At 57.1% G+C, this 19,898-nt stretch overlaps 8 protein-coding genes across 9 annotated transcripts; 4 read left to right on the top strand and 4 right to left on the bottom strand.

Annotated features, from left to right (window-relative positions):
- Window positions 1-57: 57 nt before the first annotated feature.
- GCD11 (eukaryotic translation initiation factor 2 subunit gamma) lies at window positions 58-2,224 on the top strand. The gene is made up of 3 exons (XM_047982016.1): window positions 58-792; window positions 855-1,841; window positions 1,907-2,224. The coding sequence occupies exons 1-3, from the start codon at window positions 278-280 to the stop codon at window positions 1,935-1,937; spliced, it is 1,533 nt and encodes a 510-aa protein (XP_047837977.1). The 5' UTR covers window positions 58-277; the 3' UTR covers window positions 1,938-2,224.
- Window positions 2,225-2,238: 14 nt separating this feature from the next.
- JDV02_001118 (uncharacterized protein) lies at window positions 2,239-4,060 on the bottom strand. Of its 2 annotated transcripts, XM_047982014.1 has the most exons (3): window positions 3,650-4,060; window positions 3,044-3,597; window positions 2,239-2,987 (listed from the first exon to the last, which is right to left on the bottom strand). In XM_047982014.1, the coding sequence occupies exons 1-3, from the start codon at window positions 3,717-3,719 to the stop codon at window positions 2,292-2,294; spliced, it is 1,320 nt and encodes a 439-aa protein (XP_047837975.1). In that variant the 5' UTR covers window positions 3,720-4,060; the 3' UTR covers window positions 2,239-2,291. The 2 variants fall into 2 exon arrangements, with proteins under 2 accessions (XP_047837975.1, XP_047837976.1); XM_047982015.1 differs by having other exon boundaries at window positions 3,044-4,060.
- A 173-nt stretch (window positions 4,061-4,233) lies between these two features.
- Window positions 4,234-6,847, top strand: NSP1 (FG-nucleoporin nsp1). Its single transcript, XM_047982013.1, has 2 exons — window positions 4,234-6,366; window positions 6,418-6,847. The coding sequence occupies exons 1-2, from the start codon at window positions 4,471-4,473 to the stop codon at window positions 6,604-6,606; spliced, it is 2,085 nt and encodes a 694-aa protein (XP_047837974.1). The 5' UTR covers window positions 4,234-4,470; the 3' UTR covers window positions 6,607-6,847.
- On the bottom strand, window positions 6,730-7,471 carry INH1 (ATPase inhibitor). The gene is made up of 3 exons (XM_047982012.1): window positions 7,246-7,471; window positions 7,022-7,153; window positions 6,730-6,952 (listed from the first exon to the last, which is right to left on the bottom strand). Exons 1-3 carry the CDS (start codon window positions 7,362-7,364, stop codon window positions 6,913-6,915), a joined length of 291 nt encoding a protein of 96 aa, XP_047837973.1. The 5' UTR covers window positions 7,365-7,471; the 3' UTR covers window positions 6,730-6,912.
- Window positions 7,472-9,386: 1,915 nt separating this feature from the next.
- BMH1 (14-3-3 protein) lies at window positions 9,387-11,540 on the top strand. Its single transcript, XM_047982011.1, has 6 exons — window positions 9,387-9,596; window positions 10,218-10,297; window positions 10,360-10,666; window positions 10,734-10,975; window positions 11,032-11,102; window positions 11,156-11,540. The coding sequence occupies exons 2-6, from the start codon at window positions 10,237-10,239 to the stop codon at window positions 11,285-11,287; spliced, it is 813 nt and encodes a 270-aa protein (XP_047837972.1). The 5' UTR covers window positions 9,387-9,596; window positions 10,218-10,236; the 3' UTR covers window positions 11,288-11,540.
- Window positions 11,541-12,572: 1,032 nt separating this feature from the next.
- On the bottom strand, window positions 12,573-13,474 carry MRPL25 (54S ribosomal protein L25, mitochondrial). Its single transcript, XM_047982010.1, has 3 exons — window positions 12,958-13,474; window positions 12,833-12,893; window positions 12,573-12,765 (listed from the first exon to the last, which is right to left on the bottom strand). Exons 1-3 carry the CDS (start codon window positions 13,341-13,343, stop codon window positions 12,730-12,732), a joined length of 483 nt encoding a protein of 160 aa, XP_047837971.1. The 5' UTR covers window positions 13,344-13,474; the 3' UTR covers window positions 12,573-12,729.
- A 93-nt stretch (window positions 13,475-13,567) lies between these two features.
- On the top strand, window positions 13,568-15,953 carry PRP28 (RNA helicase). Its single transcript, XM_047982009.1, has one exon. The coding sequence runs from the start codon at window positions 13,685-13,687 to the stop codon at window positions 15,845-15,847; it is 2,163 nt and encodes a 720-aa protein (XP_047837970.1). The 5' UTR covers window positions 13,568-13,684; the 3' UTR covers window positions 15,848-15,953.
- On the bottom strand, window positions 15,894-19,824 carry VAS1_1 (Valine--tRNA ligase). The gene is made up of 6 exons (XM_047982008.1): window positions 19,538-19,824; window positions 19,291-19,464; window positions 18,594-19,223; window positions 17,529-18,545; window positions 16,452-17,477; window positions 15,894-16,398 (listed from the first exon to the last, which is right to left on the bottom strand). Exons 1-6 carry the CDS (start codon window positions 19,566-19,568, stop codon window positions 15,992-15,994), a joined length of 3,285 nt encoding a protein of 1,094 aa, XP_047837969.1. The 5' UTR covers window positions 19,569-19,824; the 3' UTR covers window positions 15,894-15,991.
- Between the last annotated feature and the right edge of the window lie 74 nt (window positions 19,825-19,898).

The following is a 19,898-nucleotide window of genomic DNA, read 5'->3' as shown; positions in this document are numbered from 1 at the left end:
TCATCCCTCGCCCAAGTGACTGCACACGAGGAATTTTGATACAACCCGCCGAAATACCCCATATTGACCAGCTGCTCGTGACTTCACGTTGCGATACCTCGACCCGATCGCTTCCAGCAACATCTACAGAATTTTATACCTCCATCTCCTGACACGTAATCGATAGAAATCTCGTCCGCCAGCGCCCAGCGCCGAGCTCGCACGCCGACTGCCTGTCTTCTTTTTTTTTTTCCTTTCCCGCCCGCAGAGTTGCCCCGCCAAACCCACGAGCGTCACCATGTCTGCCAACGGCGATCCCAAATACGATGACATTGACTCCGAGTCTGACTCTGGCGAGTCTTTCGATGGCCAGCACGACGCTGCCGACGACAAACCCCTGAAGTCGGCCCTCAAGAAGTCCAACCCTGCCATCCCAGACCAGACCATCCAAAGGCCCCCGCTGCCCCCGCAAACAGACCCGAAAGACCTCGACCTCGCCAGCCTGACTCCCCTCACGCCTGAAATCATTGCCCGGCAAGCGACCATCAACATTGGCACCATCGGTCATGTCGCCCACGGTAAATCGACCGTCGTCAAGGCCATCTCCGGCGTCCAGACCGTCCGCTTCAAGAACGAGCTGATCCGCAACATCACCATCAAGCTCGGCTACGCCAACGCGAAGATCTACAAGTGCGACAACCCGGAGTGCCCGCGACCCGGCTGCTACCGAAGCTACAAGAGCGAGAAGGAGGTTGACCCTCCCTGCGAACGTGATGGCTGCAGCGGTACCTACCGGCTATTGAGACACGTCTCGTACGTACTATCGGCGCGCTACATATTACCACCTCCAACCCCCATTCTAACTTGTTGTCCAGTTTCGTCGACTGCCCCGGTCACGACATTCTGATGAGCACCATGTTGTCAGGTGCCGCAGTCATGGACGCTGCCCTGCTCCTCATTGCTGGCAACGAGTCCTGCCCCCAACCCCAGACCTCGGAGCATTTGGCTGCCATTGAAATCATGAAGCTGGACAAGATCATCATTTTGCAGAACAAAGTCGATCTCATGCGGGAAGAGGCCGCTCAGCAGCACTATGAGTCTATCCTCAAGTTCATCCGAGGAACGGTTGCCGGCAAGTCGCCTGTCATCCCCATTTCAGCTCAGCTCAAGTTCAACATCGACGCCGTCAACGAGGCCATTGTCAATACCATCCCTGTTCCCCCCAGGGACTTCACCATGGACCCGCACATGATCGTCATCCGATCTTTCGACGTCAACAAGCCCGGTGCCGAGATCGACGACCTGAAGGGCGGTGTCGCTGGTGGCAGTATTCTCCACGGCGTTGTCAAGCTGGGTGACGAGATCGAGATCCGTCCCGGCATTGTCTCCCGAGATGACGCGGGTGCTCTCAAATGCACCCCCATCTTCAGCAGAGTCGTCTCGCTTAACTCTGAGGCCAATGACCTCAAGTATGCCGTGCCCGGTGGTCTGATCGGTGTTGGTACACGCATCGATCCGACTCTCTGCAGAGCCGACCGTCTCGTCGGCTTCGTTCTCGGCCTCAAGGGCAGACTCCCGGAGATTTACAGCGAGATTGAGGTCAACTTCTATCTCCTCCGCCGTCTTCTCGGTGTCAGGACCGCCGACGGCAAGCAGGCCAAGGTCGCCAAGCTGGCCAAGAATGAGGTGATCATGGTTAACATTGGCTCTACGTCCACCGGCGCCAAGGTTGCCGCCATCAAGAACGATGCCGCCAAGCTGGTCCTGACCAGCCCCGCCTGCACCAACATCGGTGAGAAGGTTGCCCTGAGTCGCCGTATCGAGAAGCACTGGCGTCTCATCGGCTGGGCCACGATTGCTGCGTAAGACACCCTGCCGCACCCAACCTCCCTCCACTGAGGTAACGCATTACTGACCTGAATCTCAGCGGTGTTACGTTGGAGCCCAGCACGTCGTAAGGTACGGATATCCGGATTGAGAGCTCTGCCCCAACGGGGGCGCACGACGCAACCCCAAGGGGTTTGTTTCTCCAAAAGTCTGCATAAGTTTAGATGTGGCATGGAGGGGGGGGCGCCAGGCGCCGAAGCGCAAATCGGTGTTCATAAAGCTGTCATTCGAGGACGGTCACCAGAGGAGCATCCCATGAGGGCTGTGACCATCTGGGGGCGCAACGACGGCTGCACACTGTAGACACACAAGTCGGCCGCTTGGTCCATGAATCAAATCGTAAACATCTCATACTGTACATGTGCGTCTATGCTCTTGCTCAGGCAGTTTGCCACGTGAATTATTGAGCGTATCTAAAACTTTGTCTACTTTCGTACTTTCCGCGCATGCTTGACGAGGTTCTCTATCACTCCCTCGAAAGCCTCGCGATCGCCGATTTTTTCGTCCGTTCGTTTCTGCCAATATTCGAGAACGTCCTTTGCTGTGCCTTGTATGGACTCCAACTTCTCGACGTGTTGCTTGAGCTCTTCATTCGTCATACCGTCAAGTGCTTCATCCGTCGTCGTACAAAGGTACCGCGCGGCAACCAAGTCCAGCTCTGGCTGTTGCGGAGCACCTTTTCGTCTCTTCGACTCCTTCGGCCGACCCTGAGTGTCCACTGAGGTTGACGAGCCGTTACCGTCCCCCTGCCGTAGCCGCGACGCCGACCGTGAATCGCTAGATGTGCGGGGTGACGTGGCAGAGATGTTTAGTGATGGCAGCACCAGCTTCTTTTGTTTAGAAGCTGGGAGAATTTCGTCCAGATCCACAGGTACACCCAACGATACAAGAAACAGCCGTCGGGTGCGAGACCGGATCCAGTCTGGAGGAGCCAGCGGGGGTGGCGCCACAAGTTGAGACCATAGTGATGCGGAGCGAGGTGTAAGAAAGGTTGTCGTGTCCTTTGGAAGTGGCGATGGGTTGCTAAAGTCAAGCTCCTGAGGCGGGAAAAGGGTGTCTAGGTGCGGTTCAGTGGCGGTGATAACTTCGTCCATGCGTAGACCGTCAAAGTCTGGTATGGGCTACAGGAGGCAGTCAGACATACTGCTTGGCCATGGGGGAGAGTTCGAATACTGACAAATGGTAATGCCGATGGCTGAATTGGAAAGGGTGCGGTGCTCGACTGCTGTGGTTGCTCAAAGTCATTTTCGTCAAAATCATTGAAGCCGTTGTCGTCTTGCCCGCCCTCTTCGAAATCGTCGAAGTCGTCTCCGAAGTCGTCATCGCCTTCCGGATATTCTTCGCTCGAGCTGATGACAATATCTGGCGCCTCATCCGCATTTCTTTTGCTATCGACCTCTTGGGAGCAAGGGCTCGATCCGTCGCCAGGAAGTCCCTCCAGCGCGATTACCGGAAGTTCAGAATGCTCGGCTTCGTGGCTCTCGTCACCCTTTCCCTCACTCGGCTCATGTTGAGGCGTACACGTGCCATGACCATTTCCAACGACAGCAATTTCGTCTGGCATTGCGTCCCCTTCTCCTTTTTCGTATCCTTCGGTGCCCGGGACTTCACCATGGGAAGGCTCGTTGCCAACTTTCTCGACTCTTGTCGTCGGCACTGGGGTTTGTGCTCGAGGTGTCACCGGTCCGGACTGCGCATCTGTAAACTGATCCTCATCATCCGACGACTCGGCTACATAATAGTTAGCTATGCCTGGTGGCTCCGGGCGAGAATGATAACGAACAAAGCTGTCGTGCCCCTGGATCCGTTGCGTTCACGTCGGCAGGAGGCTCGAGCGCCTGGGAGTCCGTCATCGTTGGACGGACAGAACCCAAGCTGCTCGCGAGCCGTTGGCAAACAACTGCTTAAGGCTGAAAGGGTGCAGGCGAAAATCGGTATGTTCAGTTCGTCGGAGCGCCACAGGGCTCTGCTGTCTGGAGGACGAGGCCCCCAAGGCGTAAGCTATCTGTGAGGCTTGCGGCGTGTGAATGATAGCGAACTAGTGGCCGTACGCGACGTCGCTGTTGCTTGCCGAATTTCAAGCTGCTTCAAGCCCGCATCTGGTATCATGGGTCGAGCGGCAATCGACGGTACTAGAGGGGCGACGGGAGGCTTCGCATCATGCCATGGTCAGGAGTGTTGTACGGGCAAGACGGGGTACCTCCCAGCAGACGTCCAAGGCCATCACGTGGGGCTCTATGGACAGTGGGTGACCTTGCTCTCGCAGTGCCGGTAGGTACGTACCCCACAGCTCCAGCTTAGCAGGAACCCCAGCGAACACGCTCGCTCACCACCCGGCGCGTGGAGCAGCTAGGAGCAACACCTCGAAAAAAGCTTCCTCAGCCGCCTGGGGACAGGTGCATCCTACACGCATCCTGCGACTTCGTCGATTGCCATCGGCCATCATCATTCGCGTCAACAAAGGGTAGCCGCGGCTTCGTCTCCCACTCAGTCCTTTCTATCATTGACTGGACATGTTGGCGACCTAAAAGCCAACACACTGTCCTTGGAAACTTCTCGCCGACGCAACTTCTCGACAAGCACCACCCATCTTTCGAGGCAATCATGTCGTTCACCTTTGGTACCCCGACCTCTTCGAGCGCGCCGACAAACAATGCGACCACGACGGCACCTTCTTCAGGTGGCATCTTCGGTGCTGCGGCATCCGGAAACACGACGCCGTCATTCTCATTTGGAACCCTAGGTGGTGCTTTGGGCGCCAAACCCGCCACTCCCTCTGGTACCGCAGGTTCCATGTTCGGACAAGCAAGTGGCGGAAGCACTCCAAAGCCAGCTGGCGGTCTGTTTGCAGGCGCTCCGTCCTCCAATACTCCTTCTGGCACCGCGACTCCCTCGGCTGGATTATTTGGTGGTAACGCGTCGACGACACCGGCATCAGGTGGTGCGCTTTTTGGCGGAGCAACCCCGGCCGCGACGGCATCCTCTACAACACCTGCAACTACCGCACCCGCGAGTGGTGGGCTGTTTGGAGGGGCCAAGACAGACACCACTACTCCTACACCTGGTGGCGGTCTGTTCAGAGGATCCGCCGCGACGACGAGCAAACCTGCATCCAGCATATTCGCCGCTGGCACGAGCTCTGGCGCCAGTGCTTTGTTTGGCGCCCCAAATAACACGGCCCAAGGTCAAACGATGGCTAGCACATCTTCTGCACCATCTCCAGGTCTATTCGCCAGTACCGGCAATAGCCTCTTTGGCAACAAAAGCGAGGCCTCGGCCAGCTCACAGGTTGCAGCTCCAGCCACGACCACCACAGCCACTCCTGCGAAGCCCGCATTCTCCCTAACATCGACAACGCCGGCTGGTGCACCGCCCACGGACAATTCCAAGCCTCCGGCAACCGCGCAGACCGCAAGCGCAGCGCCGACTTCTAGTCTGTTTGGTGGGCAGGCAGCATCCGGCGCTCCCAGTGGAGGTGGTCTTTTTGGCGCAAAGCCGGCCGCCGGAGGTGCGGGAGCTCCTGCGGGAGGCCTTTTCGGCGGTGCGGGAGGCAGCTCCACGCCAGCGTCATCTGCGGCCCCGGCTAGTGGCACCCCGGCTGGCTCAGGAACCGCAGGCTCTCTGTTCAAAAAGCCTGCGGATTCCCAGACTGCCGCAACTCAAGGTTCCGCCGCCGGTGGACTTTTCGGAAACAAACCGGCAACCTCTACCGCTGGCACGACATCGGCTGCAGCGTCCACAGCGCCGGGGACGTCGGGCGGGCTGTTCAACGGGAGCGCCCAGCCATCAGCTGCAGCAAAGCCCGCTTCTTCGCTTTTTGGTGCCCCAGCAGCGCCGACAACTTCGCAGCCCTCCTCAAACGCTGCTACGTCAACGACCACCACTCCCGCAGCAGCTGCGGCACCCGCCGGAGGACTTTTCGGCTCCAAGCCTGCAATGGACGGTGCGGCCAAAGACAAGGATGCTGCCAACCCCCCCGCGCAGGCTGGCACCGCTCCTGCTATGGGTGCTTCAACTAATGGTCCAACATCCCAAATCCCTCGGTTGAAGAGCAAGACAATGGAAGACATTGTCACTCGGTGGGCCTCGGATCTGTCGAAGTATCAGAAAGAATTCAAGCAGCAGGCGACGACCGTTTCCACTTGGGACAGGAACCTGGTGGACAATGGGGAGAAGATACAAAAGCTGTATCTCGACACTTTCGAGGCTGAACGAGCCAGCCATGAGATTGAGCGACAGCTTGCCGCAGTGGAGAGCCAACAGGACGAGCTGGAGGCTTGGCTTAACCGTTACGAGTCCGAAGTGCAGGACATGTTTGCCAAGCAAATGGGCCCGGGCGAGCAGCTGGCCGGACCTGACCAGGAACGCGAGCGCACCTACAAGCTTGCTGAGAAGCTCACACAGCAGCTTGATGAGAAGTCCCGTGACCTCTCAAAAATGGTGAAGGAGATTAATGACATTTCTGGCACACTAACCAAAGGAGCAAAGGCCGAAGACCCCGTAGGTACCGCTCGCATTCGCATTTCGACCCTCGCTAACCACATGTCGCAGTTGAGCCAGATCGTCCGAGTGCTGAACGGTCACCTTACCCAGCTACAATGGATTGACGTCAACTCGTCGGCTTTGCAGGCCAAGGTGACCGCTGCGCAAAAATCCAACAGTGCCTTGGGTAGCCACTACAGCGGTGTTGACAACGATGCGGCAGAGAGCTTCTACCGCTCGTATACAGGCCGAAGATGAACATCATTGGAGGTGGATTTTGGTTGCGATTGGTATTAAAATCATTCCGTTGGCGTTCAAGGCAGTATCAGACAACGGTACTAGGGCAATTCTCGCAACACAGGTGTGGGAGCTGCAGGTTCTGAGCTGGGTATGTTTCTGTAGGCTTATGGGCACACATATGTGGTTGTACACTAGCTTAGACTGTGGCAAGACGCAGACATTAAACCTTCGGCTTTCAATGTCATTCATGCAAACTGACGGCTTATATCTCTCCGTAACTGCTCCCGCGCGACTCGCATCGTTTGGAGCTCAGATGTTTGCGACCTAGTTCTGTTCGCCACCCTGCTCCTTGGTGATCTCGTCGCTGCAGTTGTAACGATGTCAGAGCTGGGCCCTTCCCATGAACGAGCTCGAGAGGTGGGAAGGAACTTACATGTGCTTGGAGAGGCGCTCGAGGTGCTGTTGTTGCTCGGCGAGCTTCTTGCGGAGCTCCAGAAGCTTCTCCTTCTCGCGCTGGCGGATGGCGTAGTCCTCGGACGCGCGCTCGCGGCGCTGGAAGGCGTCGCTATAAGAGTCCAGCTGTCAGCACCCAGTTCACACCTAGCCCAATGGGCCAGGTCGCATAGCGAGCGGCAGAAAGCGAGGGAAAATACTCACCCAGGGCCGCCAGTCTTGGGAGGGGCGCCAGTATCGCCCTCAGACATAGCTCGGGCCGTGGTGCTGAAGGCTCGGAGGGGACGGAGGACCGCGGTCTTGGTGAACTGCGTGCGGAGCATGCTGGGCAATGAGGAGAGGGAGGATAGGTGACGGGTTGGGTGGTGGTAGTGGTGGTGGTGGTGGTGGTGTTCTTGGGGATGACGTGTGGGTGGAAAAGTGCCTTGGGGAGGTGGTGGTGGTACGATAACTGTGACGGTGCTAGCCATTTGGCGCTTGGGGTGCCGCCCGTTGACGAAGCCGCGTGATATGCTGGTACATGGGGGGCTGCAGGAAAGCTCGAACAATGCGGGTACTTTCGTAACTGCCATCGCCAGCAGCTGCCCCAGCTCTCCGCCACTGAAAAGTCCCAACCACGGACGGCTGGATTTTGACGGCAACTGTTAGGTGCCCCGACGGTTCGCAGCACTGTCCGCGGGAAGGAAGGGCATATCGTCAACCCCCTTGCTGCCGCACAATGTACGAGGTTCCGCAGTAAGCCATTCTCAACCAGTAGAGCATCCATTTGTAGGCATTGCAATACTTCGTATTAACTCAGAGTGGGATTTGGTATGTGCAGGCATGGTTCCGTTGTCATCGTGGTCACTTTGTCTAGTAGGCTATCTGTATATTGCATCTCTGCGAGTCTTGCAGCATGATATTTGCGAGGGCGGTCGGTTGGCGAAACTGCCTTGAATTTTTTGGGCACGATGCAGTGTTGGCCATTTATCCCCCGGGCAACTTGGTATGCACTTGAGACCAATTATTGCCATAGAAGTATTGAGAGGGCATGATGGTGACACGAGGGAAATAAGATGTTCCGAGTAAACCGAGGACGATGGATGAGAGGACTGCAGCAGCCATTCCCGGGTCCAATGATAAACTCGGAGAACGTTTTGGAGCTCCAATGCCTCACGCTCACGACACATGCTAGTGATGAAGTTAGTTGGTAAACTTGCAAGCAGATTCTTAGGAGCGCGGCCGCGGCGCGAGTGTCGAAGGGCAGGCAATTGGCGAATTGGCACTAGAGAGGCAGGCAGCAATTCAGCGCTCTCTCAATTTTACAGTGCTGCTAGGTATGTATGCGTCGACTCGGGTTTCAGAGTCATCGGCACTGATGCTTAGCCCTTTAGTGTCGGCCCCTCCCTCCATATGACGCAGACGGTGCCTGGACCACTTCGAAATTCCCTTGGTGTCTCCCCGTAAATGGAACCGTTGCGGGCGGAGAAGATGGGTGCGAGATGGCGTGTCAGGTGAACACGGTGAATGCTACTTTACTTGACCTGGCTATTTCGCACCACCGGTTCTCGCTTTCGGTGAGAAGCGCAAGATGGGTCGGTCGCCATGTTGACTCTGCAATTTTGCAGGCGCCCCGGTGAAGACTTGCCAGGACAGGCAACGCACGTTATTACGTACCTACCTACGGTGCTGATGCTGCATGGCAGCGAGTCGGCTGATGCAGGGCGTCTTTCATGCAGAGCCGCGACCACGTCTCAACCTTGTCACAGGCAATGGATGCACACTCAGACCCAATATGCTGCAAGCACATCGCCTACGCTTTCATGACGAGCGCAAAGAGCAAAGTTGCTACTCTGCTATTCTTGGGGTCCCGGGTAGCGAGGCCCGGAGCACACGGGATCGTGGGAGCTCGCTCGTCATCATCTGTCACAGGACTGACTGTGCGGGCGCGCCAATTCGGGAGCCCACTGTGCAGAGCAGTGCAACTGATCAGATCAACGACGCGCTTAACGAGTCTGGCAGTACTCGACAACGAGAGGGCCTGCGGGTACAGTGACTTCATCACGGCCGAGTATTTGCGGGGCACGTGAGCCTTGCGTGGCGCGGCCAGTCGTACCCAGGTACCTGGCGTCGCAGGAGCGGCGCGTCACGGCTGGTGCTGGCTGGTTCCAGGGCTGTTCGCCGGTCGCTGGAAACACTGACGCTGAGGGGAGCCGCCCCCTGCGGAAGCCCCCTGCGGAAAAAAAAAACCAAGGCGTCCCGCCCAGTCAGAGGGATGGAGCGGGGGTGCGATTGGCGATTGTGGCGCGCGTTGCATAAGTTCACCACGGTCGCCGCTTGCTGGTGCTGCTCGTCCCGGCCTCCGTCCCCCGAACCCCTTCCCAATTTCATCCCGCCCGTCCGCCGCGCTTCTGCTTTTCGCTCATCACGAAACCAACTCTCAACAAAACACCAACCCGTCGTCTTCTTCCGCGCCCACACACGCACCCGTGACTCCTCTCGGACGACCTCTCTCTATTTTCTTTTCCGCCGCAGAAGCCCGGAATTTTTGTCAACCCTTCCTAACGCCAAAGCTGGTAAGTCGCTTTGACTGAGCTCTGCCCTGTTGACACTGTTGCTGCTTCGTCCCCAATGGCGCACCCCTCCCTCCCCTCTGTCGTCATGGCGGCTCCTCCACCCGCTCTGCTTGGAGAGAGCCGTGGCCGCCGCCGCCGCAACACAACAACAAACCCCAGCGGTGCAGCCATGGTCACGATCACAGCACGTCGACGATGTCGTTCCCGAGCTCTGCTGGTCGCCCTTTGATCGCCATTGAGGGTGATGACGCCCCGACTTCAGCAACGGCCGACCCCCACCACGGGCAGCCGCCTCATCGCCAGTAAGAGCGGGGATAGCGCCCGTCGACGCGGCACCATGCTCCTGTCGCTCGCATCAAATACGTCGCATGAGGGCTGTCCCATCGCCACTGCTGTTTTTGATGACGATGCAGGACCTGCGTGGTGCGGAAGTCGAGGCTGCGACGAGTGGACGCCTTCTTCTGCCCTGGATGGCGTGCACAGTGCCGCTACCGACTACCCCCTTCTCTACCGGCCAGCTGGCAGTTCCAAACTTCATCGCCAGCGCGCCCGTGTCTCCATCTCGTCAAACGACTCTACGCCTGGCTCTAAAATTGCTAACTCGGCCCACCAACTTTGCAGTCAAATTCCCACCGCCAAAATGGGTCACGAAGATGCTGTCTACCTGGCTAAGCTCGCCGAGCAGGCCGAGCGATATGAGGGTAAGCAATTCGGCCCGGCATTTCCGCGCCTGCGCAGTCTGCTGATATAGCCACGTCTACAGAGATGGTCGACAACATGAAGATTGTCGCCAGCGAGGACCGCGACCTCACCGTCGAGGAGCGCAACCTCCTCTCCGTCGCCTACAAGAACGTCATTGGCGCTCGCCGTGCCTCTTGGAGAATAGTCACTTCTATCGAGCAGAAGGAGGAGTCTAAGGGCAACTCTTCGCAGGTCACTCTCATCAAGGAGTACCGCCAGAAGATCGAGGCCGAGCTCGCCAAGATCTGCGATGACATCCTCGACGTCCTCGACAAGCACCTGATTCCCTCGGCCAAGTCCGGCGAGTCCAAGGTCTTCTACCACAAGATGTGCGTACTGGCTTGCCCACACCATCCCACCGGCCGTCCGCGCATTGCTGTGCTAACCTCTCGCTAGGAAGGGTGACTACCACCGCTACCTCGCTGAGTTCGCCATTGGCGACCGTCGCAAGGACTCCGCCGACAAATCTCTTGAGGCCTACAAGGCCGCCACCGAGGTTGCCCAGACTGAGCTTCCTCCTACCCACCCCATTCGTCTGGGTCTCGCCCTGAACTTCTCCGTCTTCTACTACGAGATCCTCAACGCCCCTGACCAGGCTTGCCACCTGGCTAAGCAGGCCTTCGATGACGCCATCGCTGGTGAGTTGACGGCCAGTGACTGATTATTGCTGCATAGTTGGCTGATTTTGTTGCAGAGCTCGACACCCTCAGCGAGGAGAGCTACAAGGACTCCACGCTTATCATGCAGCTGCTCCGCGACAACCTGGTACGTCATATCTGTAGATGTGCATATAGTTCGCGGCGACTAACTGCTCGCAGACCCTGTGGACCTCGTCCGAGGCCGAGACCTCCGCTACTGGTGGCCAGGCCGATGCGCCCGCCAAAGAAGAGACCACGGCCGCTGCCGAGCCGCCTGCTGCTGCTGCCGAGGAGCCCAAGGCTACCGAGTAAACGTGACATTTTGGGTGCCTTAAGCAAGGGCATTGATCATACTGGTATAGGGCAGGCTGGTGTCTACGGAGTGGACGGAAGACCTTGTTTTTTTTTGATCAAGAGCTTCGGCATTGTTTAGGTAACTCGCGCAAACGCAACGGAGGGACGGATCGACTTTTCCCAACGGGCTACCAAGGAGACCTAAAGAAGAGCATTTTGGAGGTTCTGCTTTTAGACTCTAATGCGTGACCGTCTGGACAATAAAAACTACTAAAATTGCTTTCAACCTTTCGAACTGAGTGCTGAGGCTGAGTCTACCTTTGGAAGTGATGTCCATTCAGAAATCATGTGGCCGCTGACGGAACTTATCAGTCACAGTCGTGGCGAGTGAAGAGGCAGTCACCAAATTTATGGCTGGTGAGCGGGCGTGGTTCCACTTGGGTCAGTCGTTCACATTGCTTGAATGTTCAGGTTCATCTTCTACCATCGCGAAGTGAACTCGGAGCCAAAGGCTGCAGTCTTGGCAGCCGACCATGAGTAGCCCTTCATCTCCCGCCCCCAACAGGTCCTCTTCCCCAAAGGAGTAGCCCCGGTCATTCCCACACCGGCAAGATCGATACCACCGTTCCTCGCTTTCGTCGAATGGCAGGTCATCTAGATCTACGTTCTCGACCCCGGTTTGGAATCGCGCCGCGCCTGGGGCTGCTGTGACGTTGGAGAGGCGTAGAGTGGCATCGTACGTCGCCCGCTGGGCTGGCGAGGAGAGGATCGCGAATGCCCTGCTGATTTGATCGACTGTGAAGGCCGCAATTTCGCTGCCCCGCGCGGACGGAGAGATGGCCTTGTCAGGATGGTTGCGTAACAAGGCTCTGTGGTATGCCCGTTTTATCAGTGCTGATGGGTCTGAGGTGGAAGAGTCGAGGATTGAGGGGGTCAGGCCGAGAACTTCATAGTGCGTCGCTGAAGCGCTTGCCGGTGAGCCCTCGCCAGCAGCAGCCATCAAAAGAACTGTGTTTAAATGTCGTAAAGTGTCGCTTGGTGAAAAGGGAGAGAGGCGTGAAATGAACGTACGACGAAGTAATAGTTGGCGAGGTGTAAATTTGGTATTTCAGTGACATCACGTGATGTGAATGAGTCTTCAGAATGGCCAGAATAGCAAGCTCTCGAACAGAACAATATGCGTTCGTTGAATCCTAGGTTTACCAGTGGCAGAGAATCCAATAGAGGTTTATGTGCGGATCGCGATTTATAGCCCTTCCTGGGACGTGAGTGAAGCAAGGGTCTTGTTTATCATATACGAAATACAACGTATATCCGGATTGGAGCGCCGCAGGAGAATTGAGACTGAAAGAGCTGCTGGTCCTTCATGGAGGTGTCGTTTACATAGAAGTACATAGTGTATATACAAAGCCCGGTAAATGACGGCTGATACTCTCTGTTCCCCAACATCGTCAGGTCGTTTATTTCGGGAACTTGGTCCAGTTCCTCTTGCCAATCTACTCAAAGTTAGCTGGAAGATGTACGTGGAGAGCTAGTCACTGCGACCCTGGAGGAATCACTTACTCTCTTCCAGGACTTGATGAGATTGGGCATCGCCAACATAGCTTTCCTCCGCTCCTCCATCCTACAGGCAAGTCGTTAGCATTCGCCCCGTCCATCTCCAGGTCAGAATAATGGCCACAACGTACCTTGAAATCATGTGTCTCTCGTGGATGCGTCCCTTGACCTTCTGTCCGACACCCGTTCCCTTCACCCTCAGACCGTGCTCCACGCGGTATGCCAGGCGGTATTCCGTGCCCTTGGTCGTCTCAGGTAGGAGGTCCTCAACGCCGTGCTCGCGTGCCATCTGGACCAGCTCGGCCTGCCGGCGCTGCGAATACGCCGGGTCTTGCCACTTCCCTGTCACAGAATGCTTGTAGAAGCGGAAGGGATTCGGCCGTAGCTCTTGGTAGGGGGTTGGCTTGGCGGCAGCGCCTTCGGGAAGAATCGCGGCTGGTGGCCAGCGCGCGAAGAAGCGCTGCAACGGAGTTGGCAGCGTCTTGGCCAGCTGCACAAAATGCGACGACGAAGCCATGATGGCGGGAAACTTGACGTCTCAAGAGATGGCGGAACGGGGATTCGTATGCGCACGCATCCGCGGGCGAGGGGAGCGTTGGTAGTTGAAGGCTGTCCGGAACGAAGCTCCGTCGCGGAAAGCAAGCTGTCGAGGCTGCGAGATGACTTTTCTGTGGGGCCGTGATTGGCTGGCAACTTGGCAGCGTCACAGTGTGACTCCACTGAGTTTCGCAGCCTCGTCAACCTCACCTTCCCACCATCCACGGAATTCTTTCCTCAGCAGACTGTCGGTAGCAAAAATTTATCTCGTCATTCTCTTTGGCAGTGAAAACACCACCAAAGAGGAAAGCGACCTGCAGGATGCCCATCGATCTCGACGAGATCCTGAAAGAGAAGAGAGCTGCCGAGGCAGCAGCAGCGAGGCCTCGTTTCATTCCGAAGGCGGAACGCGAGCGACTCGCTGCGGAAAAGCAGAAGAAAGAGGAGAGCGACAAGAAGCGCAAAGCCGCCGAGGAGGAGCGGAAGAGACACGATGAAGAAAAGAAGTGGGAGTCTCGCTCAAATGGCGTTTCGTCGACAAATGGGACGCTCAAGGCGTCTCCTTCAGCAGTACCGACAGGGCCACGCTCCATGAACCAACCGAACGGCCGCGACCGGGAACCCAAGGGCGGCGCAAAGAAAGCAAGCAAAGCGCTCGGCGACAAGCGCTCGGCCGAGGATATAGAGGCTGCGCTGCTGCGGTCGCGATACTTGGGGCCCGAAGTAAACCAACAGTCTAACTTCTCGGCCAAGAAGAAGCGAATGCGCACGACGGAGAAGAAGTTCAACTTTGACTGGGACGCGGACGACGATACATCAAGGGACAACGACCCTCTGTACACGCAACAGAGTGCGAACCGCGGCTTCTCGTTTGCCGGTGTTGGTGGCGAGTTTGACGAGGATGCAGAGCGGCGCGCGCGCAAGCGAGCACGCATGATCGAGGAGAGAGACCTGGAACACGGTAGGGAGCGAGCAAAGGGAATCATGGAAGACTTCTACCGAGCCCGAGACAAGGCGAGGGCGAGGGCAGAAAGAACGGGCCTGGGCCGTCACTGGTCCGAGAAGCGAGTCGAAGAGATGCGCGAGCGCGACTGGAGGATCTTCAAGGAAGACTTTGGCATCTCCACAAAGGGCGGCAGCATTCCGAATCCCATGCGCAACTGGGAAGAATCGGGCCTGCCCCCGAGACTTCTCGACATCGTGGACCGCGTTGGCTACAAGGAACCGACGCCCATCCAGCGAGCAGCAATTCCCATCGCCATGCAGGCCCGCGATTTGATCGGTGTCGCCGTCACTGGTTCCGGGAAAACGGCCGCGTTCCTGCTCCCGCTTCTCGTTTACATCTCCGACTTGCCGCCGTTGACCGAGGTTAACAAGAACGACGGTCCCTATGCACTTATTCTCGCACCGACACGAGAGCTGGTCCAGCAGATTGAGACAGAGGCGATGAAATTCGCCACCCCGCTGGGCTTTCGCTGCGTGAGCATCGTCGGTGGCCACTCCCTGGAGGAGCAAGCGTTTTCCCTACGAAACGGCGCAGAGATCGTCGTCGCCACTCCCGGCCGTCTGGTGGACTGCATCGAGCGCCGCCTGCTCGTGCTCTCGCAGTGCTGCTACGTCATCATGGACGAAGCAGATCGCATGATAGATCTCGGCTTCGAGGAGTCTGTCAACAAAATCCTGGATGCCCTTCCAGTCAGCAACGAGAAGCCGGACACGGACGACGCCGAAAACGCGCAAATGATGAAGCGCCACCTGGGTGGCCGCGACAAGTACCGCCAGACCATGATGTACACGGCCACTATGCCGCCGCTCGTCGAGCGCATCGCCAAGAAGTACCTCCGTCGCCCAGCGATTGCCACCATCGGAAACGCCGGCGAGGCTGTCGACACAGTCGAGCAGCGCGTGGAACTCGTGTCGGGCGAGGACCGCCGCAAGCGCCGCCTGCAGGAAATTTTGACCTCGAAGCAGTTCGCTCCGCCCATCATCGTCTTCGTCAATATCAAGCGCAACTGCGACGCCGTCGCCCGCGACATCAAGTCCATGGGTTACTCCGCCGTCACCCTCCACGGCTCCAAGACGCAGGAGCAGCGAGAGGCCGCCCTCGGGTCCGTCCGGTCTGGGCAGACGCAGGTCCTCGTCGCCACAGATCTTGCTGGGCGTGGTATCGACGTCCCCGACGTTTCTCTCGTCATCAACTTCAACATGGCCACCAGCATCGAGAGCTACACCCACCGCATCGGTCGTACCGGTCGTGCTGGCAAGAGTGGTGTGGCCATCACCTTCCTGGGCAACGAGGATGCCGATGTCATGTACGACCTGAAGCAGATGCTCAGCAAGAGCTCTATCTCGAAGGTACCCGAGGAGCTACGGCGACACGAGGCTGCGCAGTCCAAGCCCGTGCGGGGCGGCGCCTCCAAAAAGGACACGGCGGCGGCGGAAAGGGGAAGCGATGGTGCTGGGAAAGGAGGCTGGCAACAATAGATTGGGAACAGATGCACGATACATGAATGCAGGCGTCAAAATGATCCAGCAGGGTGTAAGTTGTATTTTTATAGCGATCGTGCCCTCTAAATGAACCATCTGCCACATTGAAATCGTTTATCTCTACGCTCACCTCGTCTTCATCTACTCAAGCTTCAGTTGCTGAAACTGCTTAATAGTCTCCTGGAAGCTGTGCTCCTCCTGCTTGGCATCCGCCAGCTTCTGACGGTCCATCTCCTGCACGGCCGCCGAGACCTTGTCGACGTAGCCCGGATCGGCCAGGGTCTTCTCCTGCTTCTGGATGGTCGCCTTCGCCTTGTCGAGCTTCTTCTGTGCCTTGGCGATTTCCGCATCCATGTCGACGCGGCCCTTGACATGGAGGAAGATGGCTGCGCTGGTTGAGACCGGGTAGGCTACACAGCCTGCAGGGCGTGGAGCATCAGGTCCAATGACCTTGATGTCCTTGACAGCTTTGCCGCTGAGGGACTTGATTGAGGAGACCTCATTCTGGCACGTCTGCAACGACGTCTGGTTGTACGCCTGGATGATGACTATTCACGCTGTTAGCAGACGAAAACAAAACTTGGTGGCAGAATGCACTTACCCTCAGCGTCGGTCTTGAGGGAATACTCTGCCATGAGTGACCGAGCCGCCTTCGTGCAGCCCAAGACGAGCTCGTATGCAGTCTCCGACTCAGGATCATCCAGGATGGGGTTATACTGAGTATACTTGGCGAGCATGATGGACTTGGTGTTGTCGCCCGGGCGACGAGGCATCCTCTGCCACATCTCCTCCGTGATAAACGGCATGAAGGGGTGGATGAGCGTCAAGGCAGCCTCCAGGGTGGTGTAGAGCGTCTGGATGGCAGAGTTGCGCTCCTCCTCGGTGCCGTCTCTGATGATGGCCTTTGAGTTCTCGATGTAGACGTCACACAGCTCACCGTACCAGTAACGGTAGACGAGAATTGTGGATTTTGAGAACTCGCGATCAGCCAGGGCCTGGTTGATTTCCTTGGCGGCAGTATTCATCTTGTGCAGAATCCATCGCTCGGCCAGCGTCTTGCCCCTCACAGCACCGTCTTTTGAAGGGGTGAAGTCCTGTGGCAGACTGCCCAGGACGTACTTCGTCGCCTGGAAGATCTTGTTGCAGAACTTTCGATAGGCATGAATGACCTTGACATCTAAGTTGATGTCACCGCCACCGGTGCTGGCATTGATCATGGTGAAGCGCAAGGCATCAGCACCGCATTGGGGAATACCATCGGGGAATGCAGTCTTCTGGTACTTGGTCGCTTTTTGAACTTCAGAGGGATGCAGGTTGCCCTGAGAGAGCTTCTCGTGCAGGTCGTCTAACTTGATACCCGCGATGACGTCCAAGGGGTCGATGACATTGCCTAGAGACTTACTCATTTTGCGGCCCTCGGAGTCACGGACAAGACTGTGGCAGTATACCTCCTTGAAGGGGATCTTTCCAGTCATCTTCAGGCCCAGGGTGATCATGCGAGCAATCCAGAAGAACAGGATGTCCCAGCCAGTCTCGAGGATAGATGTGGGATACAGGGTCTCCAGATCGTGCGTCTTGTTGGGCCATCCCAGCGTGCTGAAAGGCCACAGGCCAGAAGAGAACCAAGCTATTCTACGTCAGACAGAAACTGTCATGGGAACGGGAGAGGGGTACATACTGTCGAGGACGTCTTCGTCCTGCTCGAGGGTAAACTTCTTTCCAGGCAACGCGGCGGCAGCCTTCTTTTGAGCTTCGTCTTGTGTGCGGCCGGAGAACCACAGCTTGTCTTCCGGAATATCGCCGGACCCTCCTTCGATCCTGGCGAAGTAGACCGGGCATCGATGCCCCCACCAAAGCTGTCTGCTGATGCACCAATCGTTGATGTCCTCAAGCCAGCGGAAATAGCTTCTCTCAGCAGTGTCAGGTCGAATTTTGATCTGTCCGTCTCGGACAACCTTGATCGCAGGCTCAGCCAGCTCCTTCATGCGAACCCACCATTGGGGCTTCATAATGGGCTCGATGACGTCCTTTGACTTTTCGCACAGAGGGACCTTCATCGGGTTGTCTTTCTTGTCGACGTACAGGCCCTTCTCTTTGAGGGCGTCCACGATGGCGTACCTGACATCGAAGCGCTTTTGACCCGCGTATGGACCGGCGTTCTCATTCATCAAACCATCATCGGTCAAGATGTTGATGAATTCAAGCTTGTGCCTTTGGCCAAGGGTGAAATCGTTAGGGTCATGGGCTGGGGTGAGTTTTACGGCACCAGTTCCAAACTCCATGTCAACATAATCATCAGCAACGATGGGGAGCTTGCGGCCCTCGATGAAGGGGTGGATTGCGGTCCTTCCGACGAGGTGCTTGTACCGTTCGTCCTTGGGATGGACGGCAATACCAGTATCGCCGAGCATGGTCTCGATACGGGTTGTGGCGACTTCCAGGGTCTCGTTGGAACCCTCAACGGGATACTTGAAGTGGACGATGACACCAAACTCGACCTTCTTGTCATAGCCAGGGACGTCCAGGAGCGTGCGACCTGTGAGCTCCTTGTTGGAAACCTCGAGATTAGACAGGGCGGTGTTGAGTTTTGTGCACCAGTTGACGAGCCTGTTTGCTCGGTAGATGATGCCCTCCTCGTGCAGCTGGACGAATGTCTCGGCGACAGCAGCGGACAGATTGGCATCCATGGTGAAGGCTTCGAATGTTAGTATTTCACATGTGCAGGATCGGAGGGGAAACTTACCCTCCCGACTCCAGTCAAAGGAACCACCCATGCGCGTCAAAGCCTTGTTAATACGCTTGTGGTAGTCCTCCTTCCACTCCCAAATGGTCTCAACGAACTTCTCGCGGCCGAGGTCGTGTCTGGTCTTCTGCTGCCGTCTCCACAGCATGTTTTCGACGACGCTTTGCGTCGAAATGCCGGCGTGATCACAACCAGGGAGCCAGAGGGTCGTCTTTCCGTTCATGCGGTTCCATCGAACCATGACATCTTGTAGTGAGTCGCCCAGGGCGTGGCCCATGTGAAGAGAACCGGTAACGTTGGGCGGGGGGTGGACGATAACGAAGCTACCAGCCTCCTTGACCTTGCCATCAGCGGTGAATTCGGGCTTGAAGAAACCCTCCTTCTCCCACCAGTCGTACCAAGCTGATTCAACAGCGATGGGATCGTATGCCTTGAAGTTGGGGTCGTCGAACGGTCGGATGCGCTTCTTCTCGCCAACGGGGGTATCCTCGACATATTCCGGAACAACATCTTCCTCTTTCTTCTCTTTGGCCTTTTTCTCCTTGGCAGGGTTTGCGGCCAACTGGGCAGCCTTTGCCTTCTTGGCCTCGAGCTTGGCGGCCTTTTCAGCCTTCTTGCGCTCCTTTTCCACTATATAGTCTCGGTGTCAGAGGGGCGACCATCTTGCTGCAGCACAGCCGGAGGGTCGGTCTCTTACACTCTTTCTCTGTCTTCACCTTTGGTGCGGCACCAGCAGCAGCACCGGCATCAGTACCGGAGGCATGGACGCCGGATGCGCCAGCCTGGGCTGCGCTGGCGAGCTGCTGCTTCGTCTCGGCTGGCATCGACGGCGGGGTGCTCGTGCTTTCAGCTAGGCCTTCGCTCGCCCCAACTGCGGAAACAAAGTCAGATGTGTTTACAGAACTGTGAGAAGACATATCGAAGTAGGGTGTAGAAGAGCGCACTTGGATTTCCGCGCGCACTGTTGGTCGCCATGGCGGCACGTGTGGTGGTCGTCAAGGGTCGTCTTGGGGAGACTGATCGCACCCGAAGTGCTCGAACGGCGAGTCTGAACGTCGTGCTGGACAGATGATGTTGAAGCCCAGTACAAGAAGGGCTTCTGTGACCGTCTTATACGACGAATTGGGTCCGGCACACGAGGGAAAACCGAGTGACTCAAAAGCGTAGAGTCTCGGCGTGGCAGTTTGGCCTGTCAACTCTCCAAATTTTGAGTCACGGACTTTGGCGACACCGCAACCGCGCTCTGGTTGAGGTGGGATGGTGAGGGGTCCCAATTACTGTGGGCTGTGGCGCTGCAGGGGGTAC

The sequence above is a fragment of the Purpureocillium takamizusanense genome, chromosome 1 (assembly GCF_022605165.1).
Source record: "Purpureocillium takamizusanense chromosome 1, complete sequence".
Taxonomy (NCBI): Eukaryota; Fungi; Ascomycota; class Sordariomycetes; order Hypocreales; family Ophiocordycipitaceae; genus Purpureocillium; species Purpureocillium takamizusanense.
Note: the sequence above shows the minus strand (reverse complement) of the source record. Positions and strands in the feature narration are given on the sequence as shown.

What these genes read in the sequence shown, in the direction of transcription:
- GCD11 (XM_047982016.1), top strand. Translation starts at nt 278, where the DNA reads ATGTCTGCCAACGGCGATCCCAAATACGATGACATTGACTCCGAGTCT. An exon ending in CGGCTATTGAGACACGTCTC is followed by an intron (nt 793 to 854) that starts GTACGTACTATC and finishes CTTGTTGTCCAG; the next exon opens with TTTCGTCGACTGCCCCGGTC. An exon ending in GGCTGGGCCACGATTGCTGC is followed by an intron (nt 1,842 to 1,906) that starts GTAAGACACCCT and finishes CCTGAATCTCAG; the next exon opens with CGGTGTTACGTTGGAGCCCA.
- JDV02_001118 (XM_047982014.1), bottom strand. Translation starts at nt 3,719, where the DNA reads ATGACGGACTCCCAGGCGCTCGAGCCTCCTGCCGACGTGAACGCAACG. An exon ending in TCCAGGGGCACGACAGCTTT is followed by an intron (nt 3,598 to 3,649) that starts GTTCGTTATCAT and finishes ACTATTATGTAG; the next exon opens with CCGAGTCGTCGGATGATGAG. An exon ending in AGCCATCGGCATTACCATTT is followed by an intron (nt 2,988 to 3,043) that starts GTCAGTATTCGA and finishes TGCCTCCTGTAG; the next exon opens with CCCATACCAGACTTTGACGG.
- NSP1 (XM_047982013.1), top strand. Translation starts at nt 4,471, where the DNA reads ATGTCGTTCACCTTTGGTACCCCGACCTCTTCGAGCGCGCCGACAAAC. An exon ending in GAGCAAAGGCCGAAGACCCC is followed by an intron (nt 6,367 to 6,417) that starts GTAGGTACCGCT and finishes CACATGTCGCAG; the next exon opens with TTGAGCCAGATCGTCCGAGT.
- INH1 (XM_047982012.1), bottom strand. Translation starts at nt 7,364, where the DNA reads ATGCTCCGCACGCAGTTCACCAAGACCGCGGTCCTCCGTCCCCTCCGA. An exon ending in CCCAAGACTGGCGGCCCTGG is followed by an intron (nt 7,154 to 7,245) that starts GTGAGTATTTTC and finishes GGACTCTTATAG; the next exon opens with CGACGCCTTCCAGCGCCGCG. An exon ending in GAGCGCCTCTCCAAGCACAT is followed by an intron (nt 6,953 to 7,021) that starts GTAAGTTCCTTC and finishes TTACAACTGCAG; the next exon opens with CGACGAGATCACCAAGGAGC.
- BMH1 (XM_047982011.1), top strand. Translation starts at nt 10,237, where the DNA reads ATGGGTCACGAAGATGCTGTCTACCTGGCTAAGCTCGCCGAGCAGGCC. An exon ending in GCAGGCCGAGCGATATGAGG is followed by an intron (nt 10,298 to 10,359) that starts GTAAGCAATTCG and finishes CCACGTCTACAG; the next exon opens with AGATGGTCGACAACATGAAG. An exon ending in AAGGTCTTCTACCACAAGAT is followed by an intron (nt 10,667 to 10,733) that starts GTGCGTACTGGC and finishes ACCTCTCGCTAG; the next exon opens with GAAGGGTGACTACCACCGCT.
- MRPL25 (XM_047982010.1), bottom strand. Translation starts at nt 13,343, where the DNA reads ATGGCTTCGTCGTCGCATTTTGTGCAGCTGGCCAAGACGCTGCCAACT. An exon ending in GAGAGACACATGATTTCAAG is followed by an intron (nt 12,894 to 12,957) that starts GTACGTTGTGGC and finishes ACTTGCCTGTAG; the next exon opens with GATGGAGGAGCGGAGGAAAG. An exon ending in TCATCAAGTCCTGGAAGAGA is followed by an intron (nt 12,766 to 12,832) that starts GTAAGTGATTCC and finishes AACTTTGAGTAG; the next exon opens with ATTGGCAAGAGGAACTGGAC.
- PRP28 (XM_047982009.1), top strand. Translation starts at nt 13,685, where the DNA reads ATGCCCATCGATCTCGACGAGATCCTGAAAGAGAAGAGAGCTGCCGAG.
- VAS1_1 (XM_047982008.1), bottom strand. Translation starts at nt 19,568, where the DNA reads ATGGCGACCAACAGTGCGCGCGGAAATCCAA. An exon ending in CTTTGACTGGAGTCGGGAGG is followed by an intron (nt 18,546 to 18,593) that starts GTAAGTTTCCCC and finishes TAACATTCGAAG; the next exon opens with CCTTCACCATGGATGCCAAT. An exon ending in CCTCAAGACCGACGCTGAGG is followed by an intron (nt 16,399 to 16,451) that starts GTAAGTGCATTC and finishes CAGCGTGAATAG; the next exon opens with TCATCATCCAGGCGTACAAC.